General features: G+C 43.9%; 1 protein-coding gene across 3 annotated transcripts in view; it reads left to right on the top strand.

Moving 5' to 3' along the window:
* The first annotated feature begins 134 nt into the window (after positions 1–134).
* Positions 135–16,771, top strand: part of FMNL2 (formin like 2) — a 304,966-nt gene continuing 288,329 nt past the window's right edge. The window contains exon 1 of one of the 3 annotated variants that reach the window (XM_040644925.1): positions 135–323. In XM_040644925.1, the coding sequence (XP_040500859.1) occupies positions 207–323 (117 nt within the window). In that variant the 5' untranslated portion in view covers positions 135–206. The remainder of the gene's footprint in view (positions 324–16,771) is intronic. The other 2 variants (XM_040644919.1, XM_040644915.1) reach the window with 2 other exon arrangements.

Raw genomic sequence — 16,771 nt, 5'->3', positions numbered from 1 at the left:
GGAGAGCATGAGGGAGGCCGGGGGGCGGCTCGGCGAGGAGCGCTGCTAGGGAGCGGTGCGCGCTGCACACTCGCCGGGGCGCAGCGGAGAGCGGGGAGCCGGGCAGGTCGCGCCAGCTGGCGGGAGCCCGCCGCCGGGAGCTGTTCTGATTTCCGACGTTAGCGCGAGGGGCCCGGAGCAGCCCTCGACCCCGGCGTGCAGCCAACATGGGCAACGCGGGGAGCATGGATTCGCAGCAGACAGATTTCAGGGCGCACAACGTGCCTTTGAAGCTGCCGATGCCCGAGCCAGGTGAACTGGAGGAGCGATTTGCCATCGTGCTGGTGAGTGTGCGGCGGGGCCCCGGGGCTCCGGGCGGGGAGGCTCAGCTGACCCCCGCCCCCTCCTCTTCTCCCCGTGCCTGGAGCGAGCCTCCTGTCCCAAGGGGGAGGCGCCCACCTTCCCCTTTGTGGCCTCCCCAGCCTCACTCTTCTCCGTTCCCCTCCAGCCCCCGCGCTCAGCCCTCTCGGGGTCCCGGAGTGGGGCCGGGGGCCCGGGGCGGGCTGCCTGGCCAGCCCAGAGCCCATTGTCTGGCGGGAGAAGCACCTCGCAGCGCGTGTGCCCGGGAGGTGCGGCGTGGGCGTGAAGGGAAGGTGGCGCGGGCCCGGGAAAAGGGGGCAGCGAGCCGCTAAAGCTTTTTGTTGGGGGAAAAAAACCCCAAAACCAAAAAGCCCGCAAATCCCCGAGTCCCTGCGGACCATCCGGCGCGCGGGGTCCCGGGCAGACGGGTGCATGTGGCCGGCAGCTGGCGGCGAGCAAAGGCGAACTTGGAGGCGGACATAGCGGCTTGGTGGAGGGGAGCTCGCTCGAAAGAGAAAGATAAGGAAACCCGGGGCAGTGCGGCGCCCGGGTCCCTAAGCTGGAGGGGGGGGGGGGTGCATCTGAAACCTAGGCGGGAGAGAAGCTTTGCCTCAGCTCGTTCCTTTCGGTCTTAAATCTTAAACCACAAGAATGTGCAGTTTTGCGGGGACGTGTTTTGAGCTGTTCTGACATTAGGGGCGACCCCTTCCCTCCTCCAGCACACACAGCCAAGTCCCCGGCTCCCTCCCGAAATCTGCGTTTAGTTTTTAGATTCTCAAATCCAACACGCTGAAGACTCCCTTCTTTCTCCCTTTTCCTGCTGGGACTAAGTTTCTGAGCCCCTCCCAGCTAGAGCTTGACAGTGCTGTGAGCTCAAGAGGGTGTGGCGGACTCCCCCTCGACCCAACCAGAGTCTGTCTGTACTGCAGCTGGTCCCCAGACTTCCGATTTTTAGTGACCCAGCCTCCTTAAAGGGATGTTGGGAAGGAAACTGGCAAGATCCGATGCGTGCCTGTTTCTTACACTTGTCCATCTACTTTTTCTTAGGTAGTTACCTCTAAACTCTGCGAGGCTAGGCAGCAAGAGAAACTTGGGCTCAGGGCAGCCAAATTTATGTCTGCTGCGGGTTTTTGGTGTGTAACCTCCCAAGTTTGGAAACAGACCTGAGTCTGAAGACTGGGACATTTAAATTGCCTTTCTTCAGGCCTTTAAAAAGGCCTGGTTTGAGAGGGGCCATAGTGTTCTGTATGGCAGGTTAGCTTTGTGCTTTGCAGGAGAACAGAGGCCACACGCTTTTTTTTTTTTTCCACGCCCCCCCCCAAGTCTGGTGTGGCAGTGGGGAGATGGAAGAGGCTGCCTGTCTCGCTTTGCATCGTCTGTGATCTCTCACAGCTGCTCCCACTCTTTTGCAAGATGGGACACACTGAAATGAAACGCATAGGCTTAATTACTTCTCAAGGCAGCCTGGGTGCATACTTGACCTGTCTATCCAGAGACAAACGTTTTTATTCAAAATCCTCTTCCTTCCAGACACATGGTTCTTACCTACTAGCTCTGGGTTTTCTGTCTTTCTGTCTGGATCCTGTGGTGTTGTGTTTGTGTGTGTACTTGGAATGGAAGGGCCAGTGACACAGGAAAACCAGATAACAATAATGCAATTAAGCCCTGCTAGATTGGGAAAGCGTGTTTTGCATGAGCTTTTACTCTGCTGATTAATAACACATGATCTGAGTTAATCTTTAGAAAAATGTTTCATCATTAACATGGTGGATTTGTGTTACTATTAAATCTAGCAGTCACAAATTTAATATGTAGACATTTATGATTCTACATCAGAAGCTCCTTGGGGCAGTGATTGGTTGTTGTGGTTACTTCTGCTCTGCTGTGTGTCACACACAATTACTGGATATGGTTCTTTTCTTAATTGTTTATAATATTCTAAGACTCTCAAAATAAACAGAAAACAAGAGCAAAAAATATCAGGCTGACCTTTTTTGAATAGAGACAAAGCTTTTGGGAAAGTCTCAGCTAGGGGTCCCTCTTGTTAGTGATGCACTTGAACATTGATGTGGTGTTTACTGTAACTCTCCCTAGTCAGCTCCAGCTGCTCTTTGGAAACCCACAAGAGGAGTTAAAAGGAGTCCTCTTTATGGGCTGATAGGAATCCAGAGTAAAGGTGATTTCTCTTAAGGTCAGTTTTTTTTTTCCTGGAGTTGTACATGTGATGCTCTCAACTTTGCTTTTTCTTCATGAATTGCTTAAGAAATCAGCTGTCAAACCATTTAAATCTAGAGATCAAGCTAGAAGGACAAATTTTAGGTGGCAAGTTTTTAAGTATATATGTAGAGAAATTCTTTACCCTGGGGCAAAGGGAATCATCTTGGCGTTATTGATGCTAGCTTTATTGTCGTATATGATAAAGACATGTTTTCGGAGGAAAACCAGATAGTAATATTGTACAGAAAAGTGTACAGGCACCTCATTGTAAGTAAGGCTTATATCAATAATTAATGAGACATTTCAGGCATGGAAAACAATTCCATCCTCAAGCTCTAGAATATTTAAAGCGTTGGGGAAGAGTAAATAAAAATTAAAATGACAAGTCCATCTATTTCTGAAAAACTGTGAGACCAGACCTACTCAATGACTGTCCCCCTACCCCTTCATCAATATAACTGAGTTAAATGGTGTGAATTTAAAAAATTGTTATGAATGGAAAGGAGAGAGTAAAAGGTTGGAGAATTAAGATTAGTGGAGGGGTAAACTTCAAAAGGTGATTTTTTTTTTTGTAGGAAAAATTTTTTTAAATAGATTTGAATTACTGAACTTCTGCAATTAACGATTAGTACAAATTGGTTCCAAGTCTTAGGAGCTTAGTCTTCCTAAGGAGAGTCTCCCTCTTTTTAAACTTGTCTTCAATATTGTTATAATAGTTATAAAACACATTTATGGGAAAACACTACTGACTTCTTGTATACGTTTAACTATTTGCATCCTTGTACCTACCTTTCAGGTTGAGCTGTAAGGTGATAGGCCTTTCCGCACGTGTGTATGATGTTTTTGTTACGCTGTTTGATGGGAGTATTTCATAAATTATAAATTCACTCGTCTAGTTTTAGTCCTATAGAGTGTATAAGTGTCACATATTTTACAGGTATCATTGGCGTGTACATATTTTTTTGGGGGTCCTACACATTTATAATTAAATATCCATGTGGCTCTCTTTTGTAAACATTGCCTAAACGTTGGGGATGCACATATGTGTGCACACACACTCCTGTGTCCTTTATTTTCAAAGATGATGCTATGAAGTTTATTTTGGGGTAGGGTGAACCATTGATGGTCTCTGTCCAAGAATACCTCCTTCTACATTAGACCTTCCATACCATTCACTAATTTTTGGCTTGAAATCATTGTCTACAACTAGAATGTAAGTCCCCAATGCCTTTGTCAAGGAGCTGTCCTACGGATTCTTTCTTTGAATGTCAGAGGAAAGGATAATTTTAAGCCCTCTATCTTAGCTGGTATATCTCTGTGTGATATCAGATATCAGCTATCTGCAAACAGATTCAAGACCTACTAGAAAGTGATGGTTTAGGGCAGTATTACTGTATGTTTGATACTGGGAACTGCTTTGGTATGTGATTAATTTGGGTCAGTTTTTCAGTCCCCCCCCACCCCTGCCCTGAGATTGAATGTAGTCATTCTGCTTTAGGAAGAAGTGGAAACATTTTGAGTACCTACTATGAGTACACCCTATGCTTACATATTCATTTAATCCTCACATTAATTCTAGAAAATAAAATTACCTAAGTTGCCTAAAGTCACATAGTTATTGAATAACCGATGTAGGATTTTTAACCCAGGTTTGGATCTGTGACACCCCACCCCCGCCCCATCACCCTATATTCTACTTCTGGGGCCTTTGGAAAAGGAAAGAAAAAAAACATGCTTAGAGCTTGCAGAAAAACCATTAAAAAAAAAAATCTCTAAATCTGATAAATACCAGTTTCAAACTATATGAAATTGGCAAAAATGTCTTAGAAGTGACTGCTGTGAGGTGCGCTTGATGTTTCACATTCAAGGTCAAACATTTTGGCGTCTTCACGATGCTGTTCCATTTTTCAGGCATGGAGTTAAATAGTGATTTGGTCCAAGTGTGCTTTTCAGTTTTTTCTATCAAGGTAGACTTGAACTACCTTGGTTGGGAATTTAGGATTTCCAAATCAGAGGAAAGAAAGAAACAATCTGTCAGTGCAATGCATATACTCCAAATGTAATTACTTGTGAAAGGACGAGGAAAGTCAAGTTTTAGTATTTATTTCCCTCTGCAAGGTGTTGTTCCCTTTTAACTACTTCCAAGGAGAACTCTTGCCATGAAGTCTGCTGAGCAGATGGATGGGTGAGAGTGTAGTTAGGTCATCGTCGGATGCTTGCTGATTTTTCTCACATCCTTTCTCCTGTTAGGGAAAGGAGATAGAGAAGGGGGGGGGACGTGAAGTGTTGTAACTTTGAGCCATTGAAATCTCATCCTAGGTACTAAACCTCTGAGCTGCTTTATTTCACCAAACTTGGGAATATATGCTTATTATTGGGATGCATTCCACCCCCCGTAATGCCAGTATATTTGGATATCCGGTATAGAAGTTGATCAAAGGCTATTATTTGAATATAAGTGTTTGGCTACTGTGATAGACTGGCGGCAACACAAACAGATGACGTTTGGGAAGAAAAGGTACGCATGCCCTTACATCCTTAGGTGATAAGAATTACTTTTGCTTGTGGCCTCTCATTTAGCAAATAGCATTGGCCTGGGAGGCAGGAGACCTAGTTTCTAGAATCATACCTGCTGCACCAGGTTGAACAAGTTAAACTCTTTCCTCTGGTCCTTGATTTTCTTTGTAAATTGGAATACAATTTGACACAACTGTTAAGATAGTAGAGAGATTGTTTTTAAGATCCTAGCACTTGAAAGTGTAAAATTTCCAGAACATACAATACTGTAATCCATTAGCTGACTTTGCATTTTGAAGAGCTTTGTGCAGAAAAGTGTGTAGCTGTGTTCTGTGTGGTCTAGAGAGTAGAATTTCCAGGATCAGTGACAGAAAGTCACATAAGCTTAAGGAAAAGTATTTTAACATTTAGAGTTGTCAAAGACGTGAAGAGGGAGCTCTCCGTCAGAGTTGCTCACACAGAAGCTGTAGGAAGAATGCTGGCGACTGGAAGTGATTTGCAAACCCAAGACGTGGCTAGTGCATTATTGGCCTGAATGGTGCCCTCCTTGAGGTGCGCCTGCCACCTGCAGGTTCCAGACATAGAATCCTAGCACCTGAGAANGGGGAAAGAGTCCCCTTACAGTTTTCTCTTGGGCTCAAGAAGAAAATAAGGATAGGCTCATATTTTTCTGGAGACTTATTTTACTTAATGAAAACTGTTGCTTTTGAAGGGCTTGGTCTTAAGTGTGCTTTCTGCCTCCCACTTAGGGCTGGGGCAAAAGGGCAAGGGGCAGTGAGCTTCCTTATGTGTAAGCAAGTAATGGCGTCATGAAAGTGGCTGACAGAAGACATACTAATTCTAGGCGATCATCTCTACTTTGCAAGAGGGTGCTGGTAGCTGGAAGCCTCTTAGGAACAAAGCAGTGAATCTTTAGACAAAACAGACTGAATTGCTTAGGAGGGACAGTGAGTTACAAGCTGGCTCTTCTCTAAAATGGGGGATGTTTCTTCTCTTCCCCCATCCCAAGGGCTCTGTCCCCAGGCTTTGGGGTCATGGTTTCTGTAGAAGGGCTTCATGCATGTTGTTGGCTCTCATCTGCTTGAATACTGCAGGCAGTGATCAGTCATCTCTCACCTTTCCTTTACGATAGTGTTTACTCTCGCTGCGGGTGATCATCTTCTTCCCAGTCGCTCTGTCCCCTTTTCCAGAAGCCTCTCTTTCAGCGTAACACTAAGGAGTATGCAGTTTCCATTGGATGTAATTTGGAAGCAGTGTCTAGGGAAGAGCTGGTAGGCCCGAGAGCTGTGAGTCAGCTGAAGTCACAGACGTGGGCCAGAGTGCCTGGGAATCCCTACTGGAGGTGTGATGGTATTTGTTGTCAACAGAAGTGTACTTTCTGCGTGCGGTCTTAAACAAACAAACGGGCAAAAACCACAAAACAAAAATCCCCTGACCAATAGCAGAACTTCCAGATAGCCACCTCGTCACAAACTTTGTAGTTTCTAGGACACATCAGAGGTGTTCCTCTGATCACATTTTTGGTGCGGCTTGTAACTAACTTTAGTGACTTTGAATTCACACATAACCTTAGTCCACTTTTTTCTTTGGTGAAGAGTTGCTGTTTGTAAGCCCCTCTATCCATTGCCACAGAAGCTGACATTTTGAGGTCTTTAAACCCTGCCATCTATCGCCAGAGGTAATCTCTCTTGACTGAATTCTGTGGTAGAGGGTACCTGTGCCTGGCTTATACTAAAAACTCGGCTTTGGGAAAGGTGTCAGATTGTTTACATTTTTGGCACAGAGCCCTAAGGTGTGACTAGTACCTGAAGGTCCTACCTTGAGTTGAGGATTTGCTCGTGAACCTGACTTCTTTTCCTTGTTTTTCTTTTTTTTTTTTTCCCCCATGGAAGTTTAGCTGAACACTTCATTTAAGGCAGGATAGTAAAGGGATTGGCAAGCTGAAACAGTAGTCCTCAAACTTGGCTGCTATCGGCTTCACCTGATAGCCTCAAAAAATACAGATGCCCGGGTTGGTAAATAGGGGTATAGTAGGAAAGGAATTGTTTAGAAGGTACCAAAAATTGTGGGGAAATGAGTCAAAGTGGGGAAGGGATTAAAAAACCAAACGCTTAACGATGTTTGATGCAGCCAAAAGCACCAAGATGAGAAATGTGGAAGAAATGGATCAAAGCCTGTTGAATGTTAGACTTCTTAACTAAGAAATGATCATCAAATAATCATAATGAAAATCTGCAGAGAAAGTTCTATATATAGCTCAAGAGTGAACAGTGACCCTGAGGTGTTACTTCTGGGGTAGAAAAATCAATAAATCAATTGTATTTTTGCTTAGGCCTCTATTCTCAAGCCTAATTGTTTGTTGGTTCAATGCAGGCCTTCTGCTTTGATCTCTGGTTTTACCACTTACAAAGACTTGATGAGCTTGGCTTCCCGGAGTGAAATTCAAATACACTTGTGAAATGTAAACAACATTCATTTATTAAGAATCCTATAATCAGGCAAATTGGCATGCTTATATAAGCAATTAGCTTTGAGAATAGAAAGATAAATAGGATGGTAGGTCAAGAATGAGCTGATTGTTCTCAATGCTAGAGTCTAGCTATTCCTTTAGTAGTTATAAGCAAATAGACATTCCTCTTATTCATAATCTTTAGCTTTTGTGGTTTGGGATTTGAGGACAGTGTATGTGGTTTTTTGAATTGAGAGGATAGGAGCAATTATTGTCTCATTTTCATTTAGAAATATAAATAAATCTTCTAAGGAAATGTAGGTAGTTGAGTTTATGACCAGATAAAACTTTGTAGTAATTGGGAACAGGGCAAGAGAAGATTTGGATTTAGATTGGAATAGTAAAGAATATTAATGGAGTTTTATTTTTATTTTGGCGGGGAAAGTAAAGAAGATGACTGCTTCATGGTGGGAGAAAGATTGAAAATAAGCTTATCTACCTTTAGGGTAATTTGTGTGTGAGTGCGCGTGCGTGTGTGTGTGTGTGTGTAGAGGGAAGCAGTAGGAAAACTAATAGCAGTTGATAGAACACAATTAGTTTGGTCCATGGCAACATTGCTCAGTGGGGTCCGTGCTGCCCCATGTCCTCTTTGGGAAAGCTGGGGAGCCTCCATATGCATCGGGTGAATATTTTGGTAGGTTGGTTTCACCTCTGGTCCCTTCAGTCCCCAATATGGTCAGCCTTTGTGGTTCTTCCGAAGAAACCATCTCTCAGTGACCATGGGCTGTCTTGAGTAATTGGGATTCGTTATCCCCAACGACTTCTGCCTGGTGAACCTAGGAGGCCAATTCAGTCCAAATGCTTTGAGACCAGGATGTTACACACTTGGAATTGGGAGTCCCCAGGCCTTATCACAAAATCATTATTCCCTTGCCGACTAATCAGGCCATCCAGATGTGAACCAGGAGGGACCGTTTTGAGCCCCGTGGCCTTCTGGGTTTGTGGAGCCATTCAGCTTGCCAGGGTGCAGCCTCTTCCAAAGGCCCTTCACATGAGGAGCTCTGAGTCTCCTAATCGTTGGCTTTTTGGAAAGCATTTGTTTGGTTTAGAAATCTCCAGATCATCTGTGAATTTGCCAGGTCCCAATCCTCATTTAATGGAGTGCTTCGTTAACATTAGACAGCAATATTTTTGTTATTTCACCAGTAATGATCAGAAATGTCAGTGGTTTCCTCTAAGTTTTCTGTGGATAATGGAGAAACTAACAGCTTCTTTGGGTTGTTCTTGAGGAAGATATCTCCTAACCATCCTTTAGAAAATCTTTCTGTTGAGGAATAATATACAAACAGAAATGGGTCCATGGCATTAAGTGCCCAGCTTGATGGATTTTCACACCCTGAACACACTGGTGTAATCCCTGGATCAGGAATCAGAGTCTGTTTCCTTGTTTTTTCCTTCGTACATGGTTCAGCTTGGCTCCCTGCCACCCTGGCCGCAGTCACTCACCTGAACTTACTTTCCAAGTGGTCAGACTTACGTGGAAGAAAGTAGACCACAGGATCGTGCCTTGTGGTCTTACTTTAAGTGACTCTCACCGTGAGGTTTCCACTACTTCCCCGGAGAGATTTCCTCAGTCCAAGTAGGCCTGACCATTAGGAAATATTGACATTGTGGCATCATCCTGTTGCTTTTAGATACTTCCTCATTGATAACCCTAATGGGATTTCCTGTGTGTGTGTGTGTGTGTGTGTGTGTGTGTGTGTAGCGACTCTGTTTTCCATAATACTGAGAAGACGACATTTTGATTTATATTCCTAGAGTAAAGCATGAATGGGGAGTGTTTGCAATTTGGGCTTCACTACTTGGAATTCTGCCCTTGCAGATAGAAATTATGTTTATTCACTCACAAGTGTAAGTTCTGGCCTTTAGCTTTTGCCATCTTTGTTGATTCTTTTGAAGTATTAAAAGGTATAAAATTGTGGATTTCATCCTGTGGCTCAGTTTTCCCATCAAAGCTCTATCATGTTATTCTGGACATCAGTCCAACGTGAGAGGCTTTTTGGCTATGTTTGTGGTTAGGGTTCCCCTTCATATTCTCCTAACTTCTGTCTCTCTCCCAGCCTTCTCATTGAAGCTGTCCACAGTCTGGCCAGACCCCTCTCCTCTTCTGTTTTCCCTGCTTGATCCATGTCCACAGAACTTTCCCTCCGTTATACCTTGGCTCGCAGTGACTCTGCATGGCAGGGACTCCCTTGGCTCCTCATTTACTGAGAGTCTATCCGGCCTTCATGGCTGTCCTGAAATCCCGCCTCTTCCCTGTGTCCTTGCAGGCCAGCATCAGCGGGGGGGGGGAGGTGGGAAAAACAGCTCTCCTCTTTTTGATCTTTTTATTGTAGGAATAGTATGAATTATTTCTCTTACTCATCAGGCCCTTGGTTAAATACCACCTTGTATGAGGTGTGACTGTAAAATAAAGGGACGCTTTTATGTGCAGCTTCGTAGCCACTCATTACTCTCAGCCATCGTTTATGTCTGTTTTACTGGCCATTCAGATTGTGCACTCCTGGAAGACCAGGATCACGTCTGACAGGCCCTGGTGCTTTTCCTTCTCCAGCACAACGCTTGGCCCAGGGAAGAGTCTCAGCAGACAGTTACTGACTTGATTAGAGAAGGATAGGAGACCATAGGATGCGGGCAGAAACGGGACAGGAACTGAGTAGCTGACCACACTGGGCTGCCTGTTCATTGCACATGACTTGCCAGTTGTGTTGAAACGACACTTTGTAACAGATTCTTACTCATCCTGGTTTTTCCCGTATCACTTGTTTGTAGTAGGTGCCCAGGAATACCAAGCGTTCAGAGAGAGTACGTTGGCATCGTGCTTCACTTGGCTCCTTTGGGAAAACTGGTGAATTAGGAGAAGAGGGCAGTGAGATGGCCAAGAAAATCAGTGGTTTTTCCCTGTCGCTCAGCCAGATCAGTGTGTCATGATGGACTGTCATCAAGTTAGTAGCCGACTAGAGCAGGGCTTTCTTCAAGTAAGATGTCCCTTATGATGTTTTATTTGGAGTCGGGCAAGTTTAAGTGAGCACTATTCCTAATTTGGGCATCTTGGTGCTTTGCTGTTTGCAGAATGCTTTCAGATGCTCTTTTGTGAGGCTCAGCGTTCTTAATAATTGAGGCAAATGGGGCACGAGGGTGTGTGGCTTGAAGTTCTACGAGAAGCTGGTGAGGTTTGTGATCCAGTCGTCTTTGGGACCAGAACTCCAGGATGGGGAGGGCGTTCTGCTGTAAGATAAAGCCACGCCTGTGCTCACTCATGCTCTGTCCTGCACCCCATACCCATTCTCTCTGACGCGCTCAGCAACCTCGGGAGGAGATACTCTCCTCCTTCCACTGATGAGACAGTGGGGCTGAGAATGACATGATGTATATTTTCTGCTTTAGCTGTAAGATGTCATTAAATATATGTGCTTTGTTCTTCATTTTTCATATACCCTCTGGACTAAATTCATCAATCCACAGTATTGACGTAATTCTTCTAGGAGTCCAGCATCGATATAGCTGTAGATAGACTAAGCTGTAAGGGTTCAGATGGAAAGTGCCATTTCTATTTGAGTATTCAGAAAGTTTCCTGGGAACAGGAGTTAGAGAGATACCAGCTTGGTCACACCCACTGTTAGACTACACTTTTTATTTTACATTATGCAATTTTGCTCACTTGTCACTGCTTAAGAAGCGATCATACTTTAATCGGAGCCCAAGAACATTTAGGGAACACTTACTCTGTGCCATGCGGCGCTGTGGGATGCAGGGGTGCATGAGCCTGTCTGGTCATCTGCCTTCAAGGAGTTTATAATCAAGTGGTGGGAGAGGACAGTAGGGGCGCGGGGTGGGGGAGCCAGGCATGAAAGGGGCACATGGGTATACAGATATGTAAGTGTAGCAGTCCTGATGCTGCAAGGTGCGATGAGGAGAATAAAATAGAGTCATGTGAGGTGGTGCCTTGTCTGTAAGATCTGAGGGATGGGGAGCAGGCAGCCAGCGTGTGAGGATCAGGGATGGGCCCTCCAGCAGGAGAAGTGGCCCAGGGTTTCATTCGTTTCTCCCCTTTCTGGCTCAGGATGGGGTTCTACGGACCCCGGAGCAAACGAAGGGAGCAGCATGTGGCTGTCTAGTCAGCTTCAGACCTTCTCTGTAGGGAGACCTCCAGGTGGAAGCATGGAGTCTTCTTCCCTTTGTCCAGACGGAGCTGTTTCTTGTCAGTGGCTTTGGGCAGGTCACAGCCCTGCCACTTGTTAAATTCGGATGACTTCTAACAAATGATCATTGCAGTATTGTCTCTGTTCTAGACCCGTGGGACATACAGTTTGAGAATGGAGTATTTGATTAGTGTGAACAGAGCCCTTGTAAGTAAAGACCCTCTGAAGACTGGTACTTGGAATGGCCCGTTTTATCTGCTTGAAGCCAGACCTGGGTCAGGCAAGGTACAAAGAAATGTGTTTTTTTGTTTGTTTTTGTTTTTTTGGGGGGTTGTAATTTGCTATTAGCTCATTGCTCAGATTTTTTACTTCTTCTTAATCTTATTTATTAACTTTAAGGGCATCTAAGAGGTTTGATTCTGAAGTTAAAAGTACAAGAAAAGTTGCAGAGAGCTAAAATCCTCCCTAAAATCTCGAAGTCGCTGTGAAGGTACAGCACACACAGTGCTGGATAGTCTACCCTAGGAAGCAGTTCTTACACACGTTAAAGTTGGAGAATCTCTGAGCTTGACTAAGGGAGAAGCTGCAAAAGAAAAGTGTACATGCAGATGTCTGGGCATTCAGGCCATTCTGCCTTTAGCTCTCGAACCTCTGGCCGTGACTGGAGGATGGGTGGAGAATTCTAACCTCTTGCTTGCCCGCGGATTTACTCTGTTCATATCATAGGGAGCCTTTGAATCTGTATTAGTGAATGCGTTTCTTTCCCGTATGTGTGTGAATTTGTTTCTTAGGAGAATTTTAAGACCGCCCTCAAGTTAAAGGTGGGTTTGGTGCAGGTATCGCAATAAAAACAAGGTAGGGCGCCTCTTGTACATTTCTTTAATCGCTGCAGTAAGCATGAAAGGTAACCCAGGAGCCATGGAAGGTGGGTGTCACCCCTGCTTCATATGAGAAACTCGGAGGAGTTAAGGGACTTGCCTGAGGACATACATTTCTAGAAGGCATTGAAGCTGAAAATCAACTTTGTTGACCCTGCAACTGTTCCTAACATACTGTTATGATTCCCAATTATAAACACATGATACGAATATGATAAATAGAAAAGTAATAGTTCAAAGTAAATTGAAAGCCCTGTGAAGGTAAGTTCAATATCTTTTTAGCCTGTATTAATTTTGTTGGTATCTACCCAGAAACAACAGTAACTATACATATCCTTCAAAAAAAATTAAAGATAAAATAAGAACTGGATGAATAAGCCACTGTCCACTGTTGAAATAATAAATGCCAAGTAAGCTTGCGATCAAATTGGCTTTTTTCTAGTAACAGTTGTCCTCTGAAGGCTTTCTGAAGGCTGTCTTTCAGACAACTGTCTCTGAACCTTTGTTTTATTTTTTTTTTTTAATGTCCCTAATAAAATGGCTGTGTTGTTACAGCTTGAAGGCTGTGTAGTAAGCATTTTGGTCAGCATTCAGTGATAACTCACAGACTCGGGCTTCCTTGTGTTGAGAAGAACCATTATTATCTTGTGTTAATTAGTAGGTGTTATGCTGGGGCTTGCTTATTTTTAATATACAAATTTCATATAATTCCATTCATTCACCAAGTAGTTTGTTTGCTCCAAGCTGGGCACTGAGAAGATGCTGGGACACAAAATGAAAAAAGCATCATCTCTACCTTTGAGGAGTTGACTGCATAGTGGGGGAGTCAGACATGAAAATGAAAAGAATAGGACTTTTGAAGGCATTTATCATATACATATGTGCTATATATATATGTATAATATATAATGTGCTATATTAAGGGTAAAGTCTTAGAACATTTTAGGTAAGTTGATGAGTCTGGACAAGTTAATACGTTTGGCTGAAAGTTGTAATTCATAAAGTATAGACAAAACGAATGCTGCCCTGTGCCCGAATGCTTAAAGATTCAAGTGTGTATGTAAGTGTGCTTGTACAAATCACTTGGAAGAATCTAGTAAAAAGTACTCATTCCCAGGGACAACATTTCAGGTTGTAGAGGATTCTGCCCCGAAGAGTAATGGAGTGTGAGGCTTATTCCTGTAGGCTGCATGCATTGGAAGCTGAGCTGCTTGCTGTGCTCACTTTGCTAGAAAGCTTGCAGTCCTAAGAACTTATCCTAGGAAGAGATGGCATTGGATCATTTGGACCCAGAATGGGCATTTAACTGAACTGTTTGTGAATGCTTGTTATCTGAATACAGTCTTCGGAATGAGACCTGAGTTTGAATCAGGATTTTACTACTTGGTGGCTGAGTGATCTTTCTAAGTCTGTGTAGTCGTGCCCATCAGATGAGCTCAAGTGCTACCCGCTCGGGATATTAAATGATCCTGCCTAGTACAGTCAAGTTGTGACATTCGGTAAGCACTTCACATAAAGTGGTGGTTCTGATTATTTTGCACCTGTTCTATTTCACGTCACTGAAGCACTGACTGAAGGGGCTAGGCTATGGACTCTAATGGGACTTTAGTTAAAGCATCATCAAGTTCAAACGGGAACAGCACCCAGAATTGAACTGATGGTGGCTTGTGCTTGCTACTCTCACCCTAAGATTGTACTTACTGAACTTTTTTTTTTGATGTTTCCAATGTTTCCTGTCCATTGTATGCATCCTCTAGAAAGAAGAGTCTGATATTTCAGTTGTTAACCTTAAAAATAAAGCCGTTATTTTACCAGCAAAAATGGGTTTATTTGGGAGTAGCAGAAAATTACAATTTGGGACATCTAAGCTATAGCAAAACCATAGGCAAGTCCAACAAGCAAAGGACAGGACCATCATTTTATGGAGGAGGAGAAGGAAGTTGGGTGGGGTGGTTTTGAATGTAAGTCCCATTGGAGAAAAGCAGTAGTTCAAAGTGATGACGGTTTCTCATTGGCTGAGATAGTCGATGTCTTATAGGAGATGCCGTGTACATGTTTTTCTGTCGGGTCCTGTAGTTGATTCTTTGTTGTCAGCTCTTCTGTTGAGGTCTGTAATTGGCCATCTTCCTGTAATTGATGTGCACTGGTACCCCCCCCCCCCCCGAGAACCTCCCTCTCAGGCCTCTTGACTCCGTCGTAGTGAGGTTTCCCTTTATCAGTTCTTACACAGGGCATTGGACTCTTCCGTTTCAGAGCATAATGGAAGTGTTAGCGTTTTCGTAATTGGAGCAGACAACCACCATTCACTGGACAACTGTGACCAGTAAGCAGCTAGTTCACATGAGAAAATACATTCAAGGTCATGACCATCTGGGCCCTGAAGAAACTGCTGTTGAAGTTTTGTTTGGCTCGAGCTCCATTGTGGGATGGATGGAGTCATCTGGGCTTTCGTTTGAATTCCAATAATGGCAAAAAAAAGGATTTGTGTAACTTGTGTATAGATGGCCTTCTGTTTGATCTGATTGAGATACGGGCATTGTTTAATAAAAGCTTCGTCCTTGTTTCAAATCAAGAAACCAATGCCACCTCATCTGATGTAGGAAGCAAAGTAATAAAGTCATACTTTGCATTCCCCCAATTACCCCTTGCTTTTTTTTTTTTTTCCTCTAGAAGATTCCTCAGTTTATTTGGGTTGCATCCTACACAGTCAATCTTGCTGAATCAGAGTGGAGCTTATGAACCAGGCCAGTCTCAAATCAGATCAGTACACTACCACCATTCAGAAATGAGAGCCTAAATTTGTTTTCTTTTTTTTTTTTTTTAAGATTTTATTTGAGAGTGAGAGAGAGAGAGAGAGCATGAGCACGGGTGAAGGGCAGAGGGAGAAGCAGACTCCCTGCTAAGCAGGGAGCCCCTTGCGGGACTTGATCCCAAGACCTGAGATCATGACCTGAGCTGAAGGCAGACGCTTAACCCACTGAGCCACCCAGGCGCCCCAAGAGCCTAAGTTTTCTAAAGATACTTTCTACACACTCTTCTTTCTCACTTTCCAGTGAGGACAGTTGTTCCTTTTTCTCTCAGCTGATAAATGTCACTTTTGCCCTAAATTTTAAAGTGGCACCCTACTTTTAAAACTTAGATAAAAGAATATTTGATAGAACTGTCAGACTAGTATGAAATAAAATTCTCTCTGTTCTCAGACCCTCGAGGGTCTTTAAATCTCATTGGCTGAGGCCAAGTGCCTGTTTTTCTTGGTGCCCCATTTCCATATCAAATAGCTGTAATTTTTGGATTTTAGTAATGAAGGTATGAACTCAATCTGTCAGGCTTCTTGTGCTATATATTGTAGCCCTTAGCTTAGAATTGCATGAAAGGAAGTAATAAGCCAACTCTGAGAAGGTCCAGATGAAAAGGATTATACCATGGTACAAAAATATTAGCACACCCGGCCCGGCCATGTGGCTCATTCTTTCAGAGTATCCATTTTGGCAGCTTTTTTGAATCCCACATCAATCACAGTGTTGGTATTTTTGGCGAGGTGGTAGACCTTACCCTAATGCTCGTGATCATAACTGCCAAAAATGAACAAAGAAGGGAGCTGCAAATGAAACATCACTGCATCACACACACGTAAGTTTTTTCTTGAGCAGAAACAGAATCAGGAGTTACCGGATGTCCTTTTCATTGCCCCAAGAAAGCCACTGCTTTATTCCGGGGAAAATAAGACCCTGCTGGGTCATACCCAGCCTTTGGCTATAGGAACTATTTTTACGTTAGTTTCCACTCAAGAGTTTGCTTTCCCCAACCTTCTCTTGTATCCTAGAATAATTCTTCTAGGGCTCAAGGTTTTTCCTCTTGATGTTGCAGGGACTAAGCTTGCTTTGGGGTCGTTCCACCCTGCACTGCGTGTATTCCTTCTGGGAAGAGAATCCTGTCACTTCAAAGGAGCAGCAGATACCCGGGGTGTATCTAGAAATAAAAATTTGACCCTTTGCCTCTGTCCTTTTCATCTCTCTGTCTCGCGGGCATCCTTTCCTTCTGTGCAAACAGACCCTTGTAATAGCTGTAGCCTATCATGCTGTTACCGTGATTGGCGTCACTTCTGTGATTTCATGCAGAAATCTGCTTTCGTACAGCGTAGCTGCTGTGAAGTCCATGTGTAGCTTGCA

This window comes from Ursus maritimus, unplaced genomic scaffold (assembly GCF_017311325.1).
Source record: "Ursus maritimus isolate PB19 unplaced genomic scaffold, ASM1731132v1 scaffold_1, whole genome shotgun sequence".
Lineage (NCBI taxonomy): Eukaryota > Metazoa > Chordata > Mammalia > Carnivora > Ursidae > Ursus > Ursus maritimus.
This window is presented reverse-complemented; position numbering and strand designations above follow the sequence as displayed.